Source organism: Chiloscyllium plagiosum, unplaced genomic scaffold (genome assembly GCF_037043375.1).
Source record: "Chiloscyllium plagiosum isolate Xiang-an unplaced genomic scaffold, Cpla_swu_hap1 HiC_scaffold_19, whole genome shotgun sequence".
NCBI classification, from domain to species: Eukaryota; Metazoa; Chordata; class Chondrichthyes; order Orectolobiformes; family Hemiscylliidae; genus Chiloscyllium; species Chiloscyllium plagiosum.
In genome coordinates, this window is record NW_028270157.1 from 28,856,612 (window position 1) to 28,869,597 (window position 12,986).

At 42.0% G+C, this 12,986-nt stretch overlaps 1 protein-coding gene across 7 annotated transcripts in view; it reads right to left on the reverse strand.

Moving 5' to 3' along the window:
- grip1 (glutamate receptor interacting protein 1) overlaps positions 1 to 12,986 on the reverse strand; it is a 459,039-nt gene that overhangs the window by 24,478 nt on the left and 421,575 nt on the right. For all 7 annotated transcript variants that reach the window (XM_043709637.2, XM_087997173.1, XM_043709639.2 and 4 more), the window contains one exon: positions 12,375 to 12,560. In XM_043709637.2, the coding sequence (XP_043565572.2) occupies positions 12,375 to 12,560 (186 nt within the window). The remainder of the gene's footprint in view (positions 1 to 12,374; positions 12,561 to 12,986) is intronic.

Genomic DNA, 12,986 nt, shown 5'->3' on the forward strand with positions numbered 1-12,986 from the left:
CTATTAAAAATTGTTTCAAATCTTTTACAAAACAATGTATAAAAACATGATCAAAATACGAAACGATAGAGGTAGTACAACAATATCATATCACAATACTATTAATGATAAAATACCTACTATTCCACCAGAACAAATGTATCTACTTAACTTAAACTAGACCACAATCAAATTAAATAAAAATTAAACAAAGCTAAATTCAAATTAGCTTAAATTAAATTTTATCACATTACTTTATTCTATTTCACTCGCCACACCTCCACGAAAGTTCCCACCCTTGGGGGCACCAGTCATTGTACCCGTATTTTGTTCCCCCAGCTTCCCTCTCCCAGGGCCCCACAGGTGGCCAAACGGATATCATGGCCCTAATTAATATTACCGATAAGTCTGCGTCAATATAATGAAGAAAGGGCCGTCACGTTTTATAAAACTTCTCCGTTTTGTGGTGCACCATATCTGTGAAGTAGTCTCAGGGGAGATGCTCCATCACCAGCCTGCATTAGACCTAGGGTTTGTTCCCAACATCCAATTCATTAAAATGTTCTTCTTCGCACAGTGGGTAAGAACTTTGCACAGTCTCTTCCTGTGTTCCCCAGAGAGAGCAAATTTGGCAACCCAGAAGAAGAAATACCAGGTCCACTTTGACTTCAATTCTCAGGTTTTCCTTCAGCTCACTTACTATGGCACTTCTGTATCTCCGGATCTTGCAACATGACCTGTAGCAGTGTGTGAGAGAACCGATACTAATTTTACATTTGGGACACCCTGGAGACGCTCCTCTCTTGAACTTAGCTAGCCTCTCTGGTGCCATATGTAAAATTTTCAATTACATGGCCTGTGATTTGTTACATATTGAGATTTTCTTTACATTTTCCATATACCTTCCCACGTTTCCAGTGAAATATCCTCTCTTAGTTCCTGATTCAAAGTCCTACAAGTCTCTCCACATCTTCTAAGGCACGTACTTTCTGTAATGATACAAAGTACTAACTGAAAGAGCACCCATGCACCAGAGCACTCTTTTCTCCATGTCTGACTTGTAAGGCTGAGCCAGGAGCTTGATCTTCCTCTTATCTAATCCCTTATCTGAAAGTACCGGAAAAGGTCCCTATTAGACAATCCATATTTCTGACTTAGTTAGCTAAGTGACATCAAGACCTCGCCCTTGAATAAATCTCCCAAATAAGAGATTCTCTTCGTATCCCAAGCCAGAGTCCATTGCCCCAGATTTAAATCCTTGGGCTCCTGCCAATAGGGTGGGAGGTCTTAAGCCAATTGCCCTTGGCTTGCCTCATTACCCTCCAAGCCTTCACCGTATTTAAAATTGGTCTCTTACACTGCTCGATCATGGATTTCATCTTATTATAAAAAATAGATTAACTAGGGGACATCACGACTGCGAGGCTTCAACATCAAGCCAAAGTGATTCCGAATCCCCCTGTACCTAGTCACCCACATATGCTAACAGGCCACTTATTTGATATCTTTTCAAGTCCGGAAGGTCCACCCCCACTCACCCTACTAGAGTTGCAATTTAATAAATTTAATTAGGGGGCGCCTGCAATATTAAATAAAGGATCCCAGCTAATCACTGAGCCTCCCTAACACTCATCTGTGTAGCAACAAGGGGAGCATTCTCATAGGGTACAACGGCGAGGAAGAACATTCATTTCAATCAGGGCTATTCGGCCTAAACATGATCCCACCGCCACAAATCCTGTTTTATCCTCTGCAGTAGTTGTACATAGTTAGCTTTATACAGCTGGTGGAAGGCAGGGGGAATAAACATTCCCAAACATAAAAAATGTATTGACAACCATCTAAACAGGAACTGCGTGCCATTCTTCAGATCAGGCACCTCCATTAATCCCTCCCACTGGCATAGCTTCTGATTTTGTGAAGTTGATCCTGTAGCCCAAAAAACTGCCAAATAAATAAAATTTTTGAATCAATCAAGGAACAGACTCCTGCAGATTGGCCAAGAACAAAAGGACATCATCAGCGTATCGGGTGATCTTATGATCCCCCATTCCCACCCTTGGTGATGAAAGAGGACACCCCTGTCAACTACCTCTCCCAATATTAAAGTTTTCTGACTTAGTGCCTTTTGTCACGATTACCACCTTAGGATCATTATACAATACTACCACCCATCTGGCAAAGGCTTCCCCCAGACCAAAGCTCTCTAGGACCCCAAACAGGTACAGCCATTCTATCCAGTCAAACGCCTTTTCCGAGTCTAGGGAGACTACTAAACCCGGGATCAATCTTTGCTGGCATACCTGCTGTACCCTCCTGAATATTGTTGGAGGAGGTACAGCACTTAACAAAACCCATTTCATCTTCTTTTATAATATGGGGCAATACCTTTTCCAATCTCAGGACCAGCACCTTTAACAGAATTTTAAAGTCTACATTCAAGAACGAAATTGGTCTGTATGAAGCACATTCTTCAGGGTCTTTCCCTTCTTTAAAATGAGGGAAATCTTAGCCTCCCTAAAAGAGGGTAGAAGACAATCCAATGTATAAGAATAGCTATACATCCCCAAAAGTGGCTCCACCAACACACTTTTGAATTCCTTATAAAACTGACTCAGGAATTCATCTGGCCCCAGTGCTTTGCCACCCTGGAGATGCTTGATTGCTTCCTGTACCTCTTACATCGTCATAGGTGCATTTAACAGGGAGACCTGCTCAGTGTTTATACTGGGGAGATCCAGGTTCTCAAAAAAGGTCTGCATTCTTATTGCACCATCTATGCTGCCCTCTAACAGGTGTAACTCTATGAAGTATTCCCTACATCTAACACTGATCTTCTTCAACTCACGGGTAACCATGCCAGCCTTGGATAATGGATCGGGAAACATTCTTCTTTCTCACCAGATATCTACCTGGCTTATCTCCAAATTCAAACAATCTTTGTTTAGCAAAGGAGACCTTTTTTTGTCACCTGTGTGTGTAATGAGACAAGAGCAGCCCGGAGAGCTGTGACCCACTGTAGCTTGACCAATGAAGGACAATTATAATATGCTTCCTCAGCCAATTTCAGCAGGGCCTGCAGCATCCGTTGCTGCTCCTCCCTCTGCCTCCTTCTAGTTGTCGAATACAAAATGATCATAAGTGTGCCTTAGTGGCCTCCCTAAGTACCGACGGATTACTGACCTTCCCCGACTTGATAGTCCAGAAGACCCTGACTCTACTTGTAATGCACGCTACAAATTTGCTATCCCTTAACAGGAATGGGTCCATGTGCCAGTGCCATTCCACCATCCTTGACTTTAACATCTAAATACTCTGGTGCATGGTCCGCGATAGTTATATTCCCAATTATCCAAGCCAACATTCTGTCCAATCAAACCGATGGCATAAGGAACATGTCAATTCGCGTGTGGCACTTGTGTGAGTTGGAATAAAAAGAAAAGTCTGTTCCACTAGGGTGGAGATGCCTACACACATCCACCAATCCCAACTCCTCACACATGTCCACCAACTGTCTAGATTGTGTGGGCCTACCACCGAGGCCCATTGGCATCCTATCTACCCTGAGATCCATTAGGCAGTTAAAATCCCCTCCAGTGATCGTGCAGCACACCCTGAGATTCAATAAATTTAGCAACTGCATCAATCAGAAATTTAAGAGGGTGTGCTGGGGGACAATAAACATTTGGGACGCCATACTCTTCTCTATGTATTAGAGCTTTAAGAATGATGAACAGTCCATGTTTGTCCTTAATTTGCTCAGTTACCTGGAATGGGAGGTTCCTTTTTACCAGCAGAGCCACTCCTCTACTCTTGGAGCTAAAGGATGAGAAGAATAGCCTATCATAACCCTGCTGCTGCAGTTTCAGATGTTCCTTATCAGTTAAATCAGTCTCTTTTAATGGGGGAATGGCTCCCTTTTACATTCCAGGTGCACCACCTGAACAAATCAATCACTAACCATGGCCATCCAGGGCAGCCCGTGATTTCCCAAGGGGAGGAAGCTTATCTTGAGGTATGGCAAGCAAAAAAGACATTAACTCTAAGGTCTAAAAACTACAACAACTAAAAAACTAACCTCTACATTTAACTTAAACACCTAAATAAACCCCAATTTACTAGAGATCCCCCCCCTTCCCATAGGGGCAATCCTCACTCCCAACCTGGCTCCATCAAGCTGAGGTCGCACCCTAGTCCCAGGCAATGCACATATAGAGAAAACATGTTATTTACATTGAGAGCTAACAATGGACGACTACCCTCCCTGCTCCACACCTCTTCTCCATACATTTTAACCACAGATCCAAAAGAAAGAACAGCAGCAAAACAAATCCCCAGATAATAACTAACCAACTGACCAAAATGATAAATAAATCGGGTTTTACACCAAGGCATTACAAAAGCTATAAAACCGATAACCACAAAAAGGGGAGAGAGGAGAAAAAGAGGGGCAGAAAAAGTAAAGAAAAACTGTACCATTGTCTATAACAGTGCCACTTCCACCAACATTACCCCCCCTCCCCCACCCCCAACTCCCAAACTGAGTCCTTTATTTAAAAGCTCTCAAAGTCCTTGGCCTTTTCTGCTGAATCAAAATTATATACCGTCCCTCCATGAGCGATACGCATCACTGCCGGGTATCTCCAGGAATATTAAATGCTCAGATCTCTTAATTTTCTCTTAACTTCACCAAATACCTTTCCCTTCTTAATTATGGCTCCTGAGAAGTCTTGAAAAAACATTATTCTTGAGCCTTTATATATTACAGCCTGTGAATCTCTTCCCAGTCTTCTTGCTATTTCAATCACTAACTGTTTTTCTTTATAATGTTGGAGTCACACGAGGACCGGGCGCATTGCAATCTCGTAGGCCCGCTCTACACTTACCAGGCCCAATTCCAACCCCAGCCCCAGGAACCTTTGGAGTCACTTCTCCAGGAATCTAACGAGATCCTCACCTTCCTTGCGCTCCGGGGGCCCTAAGTTTATCTTCTACTTTTGTTTTCCAGGTTGTCTAGTTGTTCCTGAAGGATCCCAACCTGGTCTTCCAGCGGTCAGATCCTTCTGCCAAAGACCTCTGCCATGGTCCTCTGCTTCTACTCTTCGGTCCAGTGTTTGAATCTCCTGCTCCTGCTTTTTCAGCAGATATCGGCTCCATCGCTGCTTCAATCTTTTCTGAGTTTGGCAAACTCAGAATAAATGCTGCTGCCCATTAAATCCAAAGGGGCCACCCTGGGAGTTTGAGCTATGGCTATGGACACCCCTGACATAGTAGGAGAGTGCCCTGCTTGCTATACCTTTTGCACCTTTCCCTTTATTTGCCTTCATCCTGATATTAGAGCTGTCAAACCACAATTTTAGCAGCTCCAGGTGTTCAGTAACTTCATATTATTGATTTTTCTCCTACAGATGGTTAACAAGGTGGGGGGTTAAAGGTCAACCTTGCCAGGGGCTATGGTACAGAGCCCAGCACAGCAGACCACTCAGACTGCCACCATCTTGGATCTCCAAAAATAAGATTTTAAGCAGTCTCAAGTTGAGAAAATACAAATAATAAATGTTCATAATTTAAACACCATTGTATGTGTAAAAGGATCAAACTGAACTATGATCAACTTTCTGCCATTTACACTCAGAGCCATAGAGACACTGTACAGAAACAGACCCTTCAGTCCAAGTTGTCCATGCCAACCAAATATCCTAAATTAATAATCCAGTCCCATTTGCCAGCATTTAGCTCACATCGCACTGAACCCTTCTTCTTCCTCTACCCATTCAGATGCCTTTTAAATGTTGTAATTGTACCAGCTTCCACCACTGCCTCTGCAGCTCATTCCATATATACACCACCCTCTGCGTGAAAATGTTGTCCCTTTAGGTCCCTTTTACATCTTTCTCCTCTCACCCTAACCTATGCCCTCCAGGTTTGGTCTCTCCTACCCTAGGGAAAAGACCTTGGCTATTCACCCTATCCATGTCCCTCATGATTTATAAACATAAACCCCTACAAGGTCACCCCTCAGCCTCTGAAGCGCCAGGGAAAATAGTTCCAGCCTCTCCCTGTGGCTCAAGCTCTCCAACCTGGCAACATCCTTGTAAATCTTTTCTGCATCTGTTCAAGTTTAACAACATTATTCCTATAGCAGGGAGACCAGAACTGAATGGAGTATTCCAAAAGTGGCCTAACCAATGTTCTATAAGCTGCAATATGATGTCCCAATACTCAATGCACTGACCAATAAAGGAAAGTGTACCAAATGCCTTCTTCATTACCCTGTCTACCTGCAACTCCACTTTTAAGGAACTATGAACCTGCACCCAAAGGTCTCTTAGTTTGACAACACTCCTCAGGACCTTACCATTAAGCATACAAGTGCATCCCTGATTTGTCTTACCAAAATACAGCACTGCACATTATCTAAATTAAACTCTACCTGATGCTTTTTGGTCCATTGCCCATCTGATCAAAGTCCCTTGGTGGTCTGAAGTAACCTTCTTCACTGTCCACTTTACCACCAATTTTAGTGTCATCTGCAAACTTACTAACCATTCTTCCCAAATTTATATCCAAATCATTTATACAAATGACAAAAAGCAGTGGACCTAGCACTGATCCTAGCGGCTTGACACACCAATCCTCCAATCTCATTGTTGATTTGAAGCTGAACAAACAAATTGAATACAATAGGAATGCTAGTAACCATCCTCATCAAAACATCAACCTTATTTAAGAAATTATTTTATATACTCATTCAAATGACTTGGATGGGAGCATAAGAGGTATAGTTAGTAAGTTTGCTGATGACACTAAAATTGGAGGTGTAGTGGACAGCAAAGAAGGTTAGCTCCGATTACAATGGGATCTTTATCAGATGGGCCAATGGGCTGAGAAATGGCAGATGGAGTTTAAATTTAGATAAATGTGAGGTGCTGCATTTTGGGAAAGCAAATCTTAGCAGGATTTATACACTTAATGGTAAGGTCCTAAGGAGTGTGGCTGACCAAAAAGAGACCTTGGAGTGCAGGTTCATAGCTCCTTGAAAGTGAAGTCGCAGGTAGATAGGAGAGTGAAAAGACCGTTTGGTATGCTTTCCTTTATTGGTCAGAGTATTGAGTACAGGAATTGGGAGGTCATGCTGCGGCTGAACAGGGCATTGATTAGGCCACTGTTGGAATACTGAGTGCAATTCTGGTCTCCTTCCTATCGGAAAGATGTTGTGAAACTTGAAAGGGTTCAGAAAAGACTCACAAGGATGTTTCCATGGTTGGAGGATTATAGCTATCGAGAGAGGTTGAACAGGCTGGGGCGGTTTTCCCTGAAGCGTCGGAGGCTGTGGGGTGACCTTATAGAGGTTTATAAAATCATGAACGGCATGGATAGGATAAATAGACAAAGTCTTTTCCCTGGTGTGGGGGAGTCCAGAACTAGAGGGCATAGGTTTAGGGTGAGAGGGGAAAGATATAAAAGAGACCTAAGGGGCAACTTTTTCATGCAAAGGGTGGTACGTGTATGAAATGAGCTGTCAGAGGAAGTGGTGGAGGCTGGTACAATTGCACCATTTAAAAGACATCTGGATGGGTATATGAATAGGAAGGGTTTGGAGGGATATGGGCCTGGTGCTGGCAGGTGGGACTAGATTGGCTTGGGATATCTGGTCGGCACGGACGGGTTGGACCAAACGGTCTGTTTCCGTGCTGTACATTTCTATGACTCTAAGTGGAGGGACATTTCTGCTGTGGAATGGAACAATTCCTCAAATTCCACATGTCCATTACAGTAAGTACCAAATGTAAAGACAAACTTATTATTTTGTCCCCCCAAAACTTCTTCAATTTTAAACTCAAAAGACATCTCCTCCTGTCCCACCCTATTTCCAATAGTATTCATACATAAAAACATTTACAGTTGAAATTATGCACAACGTGCACTGTTATAGCATTAAGAGTTGTATGAAGAGCATCCAAATGTACTCTATGTCAATGATACCTTCATTCCAGCTGTGCAGAACTACTTTAAACCTACATCTCAGAGATTAAAGGAAAACATTCTAAGAAACATTGTTTTGTTTGTAAGTTCATAAGATATAGGAGCAGAATTAGGTCCTTTAGCCCATCGAGTTTGATCTGCCATTCAATCATGATTGATATGCTCCTCACCCCCATTTTCCTTCCTTCTCACCAGGTCACTTCAACCCATTACCAATTCAGAATCTGTCTAACTTTTCCTTAAATTCTTCCTAATCGATCGATTAGCCTAACCTTGGTTGTAGGTAAAATTCTCAAATCCATTGTTAAGGATGAGATTTCTAAATTCTTGGAGGTGCATGATCGGATTAGAACAAGTCAGCATGAATTTAGTAAGGGGAAGTAGTGCCTGACAAACCTGTTAGAATTCTTTGAAGATGTAACAAGTAGGTTGGACCGGGGAAACCCAGTGGATATCATCTACCTAGACTTCCAAAAGGCCTTTGATAAGGTGCCTCATGGGAGGCTGCTGAGTAAGGTGAGGGCCCATGGTGTTCAAGGTGAGCTACTGACATGGATTGAGGATTGGCTGACAGAAGGCAGAGAGTTGGGATAAAAGGTTCTTTTTCAGAATGGCAGCTGGTGACAAGTGGTGTCCCACAGGGTTCAGTGTTGGGGCTCCAGCTGTTCACTTTTTATATTAATGATCTGGATGAAGGATCTGGGGGCATTCTGGTGAAGTTCGCCGATGATACGAAGTTAGGTGGACAGGCAGATAGTTCTGAGGAGTTGGGGAGGCTGCAGAAAGATTTAGACAGTTTAGGAGAGTAGTCCAAGAAATGGTTGATCAAATTCAGTGTAAGTAGATGCGGGGTCTTGCACTTCGGAAAAAAGAATACAGAGACGGACTATTTTCTAAATGGTGAGAAAATTCATAAGGACAAAGTACAAATGGATCTGAGTGTGCTAGGCCAGGAATCTTTTAAAGTTAGCTTGCAGGTTGAGTCAGTGGTTAAGAAAGCAAATTTAATGTTGTCATTTATTTCAACTGGGTTGGAATGTAAAAGCAGTGATGTGCTACTGAGATTTTATAAAGCTCTGGTTAGGCCCCATTTAGAATACTGTGTCCACTTTTGGGCCCCACACCTCAGGAAGTACATACTGGCACTGGAGCGTGTCCAGCGGAGATTCACACGGATGATCCCTGGAATGGTAGGCCTAACATACGATGAATGGCTGAGGATCCTGGGATTGTATTCTTTAGAGTTTAGAAGGTTGAGGGGAGATCGAATGGAAAATTGCAAGATAATGCATGGCTTAGAAAGGGTGGACGCTGTGAATTTGTTTCCATCAGGTGGGGAGACTAGGACCCGTGGGCACAGCCTTAGAATTAGAGGAGGTCAATTTAGAACAGAAATGTGGAGACATTTCTTCAGCCAGAGAGTGGTGGGCCAGTGGAATTCATTGCCACTGAGCACAGTGGAGGCTGGGGCATTAAATGTCTTCTTGATAAATTCTTAATTTTGCAAGGAATTAAGGGATACGGGGAGACTGCGGGTAAATGGTGTTGAAATACCCATCAGCCATGATTGAATGGCAGAGTAGATTCGATGGGCCGAATGGCCTTACTTCCACTCCTGTTTCTTATGGTCTCAAATTTACACACTGTCCCAGCATCCACAGCACTTTGGGGTAGCAAATTCCACAGATTCACAACCCTTTGGAAGAAGTAGTAATATACTGTAGAGTTAATTTTAAGGATTGTCAGAAAGTATGTTTCAAAACAACTACTTGAAAATGCAATCCAACTCTGAAACACATTCTGGTTAATGATATGCTGTATTAGACATATAAAATAAAGTCAGTCCTTGCTTAAGTTATGCAGTATCACAGAATATAGTGGTGTACACACCGTCACCCATCAAGTAACTATATTCATATATAATTAAATCTGCTGACTCTATGGTTGTCAAATTAAAACAAATAATTACCCTTGAAAGATAAACTTCAGATTTAATAAATGCTATACATGCAGAGACAATAATAGAAAAGTAGCAGTGTAAGCCACTGGTCCTGCTGAACCAGCTCTGCCATTCAAAAAGCTTGCAGCTGAACGTTTGTATAACTTCACTTTCCCAGCTAATTCCCATTTCTTTGATTCCCTTAATGTTGCACAATTTACTCAAGAGTATATACAAACTGAGCATCAATAAGTAATACACAGTAGTGAATTCCAAAAATATACTACCCTCTGTCTGCTAACATGGCATATGATAAGACTTACTCAAGCAATTTCTCGTTTTTCTGAACTGATTTACAAGATTGATGTAAATTAAACCTTCAGATGCCTTCCTGCACAGACTTACAAGTGACACTCTACAATTGAGAATGCAGCTAATGATGCATGCAAACTTATTTTTGTATTTGTAATTTGCAAACAGTTCTGTTTACTGATTTATTGAAGTTATTCATTTGTTATTTCCACAATGATTTTACAGAGTAAAGCTTCAGTTTTTAAAATTATTACAACTCTTACTTCTGACTTAAATGCACATACTTAGTCACAAATGGTTTCACCCAAATTGTTTATTGGAATTCAGCAAAGCAATAACACATGAATACATGATCATAACTGGATTAGTTTCCCCTGGTCTTTGCTCATTAGATAGTCTGAAATTTTGGAGAATAGTTCAGCTGGTGCCACTTTAACTAGGCTACTAATAAAGGTCTGAGGTCAATAATAGGGGCAACAGCTCCAAATCTGAGCTAGTCTCTTGGTCAGTGCTGATGATTAATTTTGTTTCTTATTACTTTACATCTGCTCAAAAAGTGAGAGCTACTTGTGATGCCAATGCACCAGATACAAGCTACAAATGAAGTTTGTGTTCAAACAACCCTTTTGAAGAGAAAAGTAATTCTCAAGGGGTAGCAATGTTTCTGAATAAAGGTGAGAACTATTTGATGGCCAAAGTGATTTATCACTTCCATCTATCCTCTACAGTCATCTTAAAGGGATCTTTGCCAACATGGCCAACATATATTGAACAACGGCTTCTTCTTCCATTGTCAATTAGAATCAGGATTTGGAGATGCCGATGTTCGACTGGGGTGTACAAAGTTAAAAATCACAACCACCTGATGAAGGAGCAGCACTCCGAAAGCTAGTGCTTCCAATTAAACCTGTTGGACTATAACCTGGTGTTGTGAGATTTTTAAATGAGAATCAGGTCAGTTTTACATACATGCTGACAATAGCCACCTCCATTACACTGCTATCCTCCTTGATTCTATGACTACTTAGGAACTTTATCTGATACAGAATACTAGCTCCCAATCGCAAGAATTGGGAATATGGGATGGCGTTTTTACAGGGGGCAGTGTGGAGGAGGTGTTGTCTAGGTAGCTGTGGGAGTCGGTCGGTTTATAGTAAATGTCCGTGTTGATTCGGTCGCCCGAGATAGAAATGGAAAGGTCTAGGAAGGGGAGGGAGGAGTCTGAGACGGTCGGGGTGGAAGGTGTTGGTAAAGTGGATGAACTGTTTAACCTCCTCGTGGGAGCACAAGGCAGTGCCGATACAGTCATCGATGTAGCGATGTACAGTCATGACTGTATCGGCGCTGCCTTAACCTCCTTCCACCTATCGCATTTCCAACGCCCCTCCCCCAAGTCCCTCCTCCCTACCTTTTATCTTAGCCTGCTGGACACACTTCCCTCATTCCTGAAGAAGGGCTTATGCCCGAAATGTCGATTCTCCTGCTCCTTGGATGCTGCCTGACCTGCTGCGCTTTTCCAGCAACACATTTTCAACTCTCCTTACTCAAGGTTCATTAGAGGTGATTCAGAGGAGATTCAATAGATTGATGCCTGGAATGATTGGGTTGTCTTATTAGGTTAAGCTGGGGAGGCTGGACTTGTTTTCTCTGGGATTTAAGACAATTTGAGAGATGATTGACTGAAGTGCAGAAGATCCAGAATGGTTTAATAAGGTGGACACAGAAAGGATGTTTCCTTTTGGATAACTGTTACAATTCAGCATTGGCCTTTTAGGTCAGAGATGGGGAGAATTTGTTTTTCTGTCAGAGTTGAGACTTTGGCATTCTGCCTCAGAAGGTGGCAGCAGTGGGGTCATTGAATACTTAAGACTAAGGTAGATACATTCTCGTTTAGCAGGGAAATAAGGGGTGGATGGAAATGTGGAATGCAAAACACAAACAGATCAGCCTTAATTTTATTGAATGGCAAAACAACTAGAGGGGCAAAATGGTCTACTTTTGTGCCTTTATCATGTATATCCAAGTTTGGTTAAGACTTTCCTCAAAGCATCTTGATTTAGTGTACCAAAAGTTTTTAAAAGGATAAGCAATAAATACTGGACCTGCCAGTGACATCAACATCTCACGAACAATTAATAAAGTACAACTTAACTGTTACCTTGACTTCCATAGCCTGTGTCTATGCCTGACCCATCCCAGGATTCCACTGCACTGTCCACACTGGGGATCGTAGCAGAGTACATCTCAGAAAGCTTGGCTGGCTTCTGTACAGTGGGAATTTCATCTTCCACATCACTCAATTCACTTAGCCGTCCAGAAATTGATGATTTTTTAGGACTGGACACTGTGAAAACATAGACAACCAAAATTGTATCTGAAAATCAAAGAATATATCTTTAAAATTCAACCATTTCAAAATAAAGTCATCTGGTGTGGTACTTATATGTTAAGGACCAGGCTTAAGTCCATCCACAAATTAAGGAATAAAACCTCCCCTCTTTTTGCTTGGAGTTAGTTGGCAGTTTGTTTACAGTATTAAAGAAATCAACTGACTGTAACTTGGATCTATTTGGAAGCCTCAGAGTAGACAGTCCCCAAAAGTCTGTCAAAAAAGCTAACTATTTTAACAAGAACCAGGTGACTATTCCTGTGACAAAAACAGAAATTGCTGCAGAAATTCAGCAAGTCTGGCAGCATCTGTTGAGAAAAAGCTGAGTTAATGTTTTGGGTCCAGTGACCCTTCTTTAGAAGGGTCTTCTGAGGAAGGGTC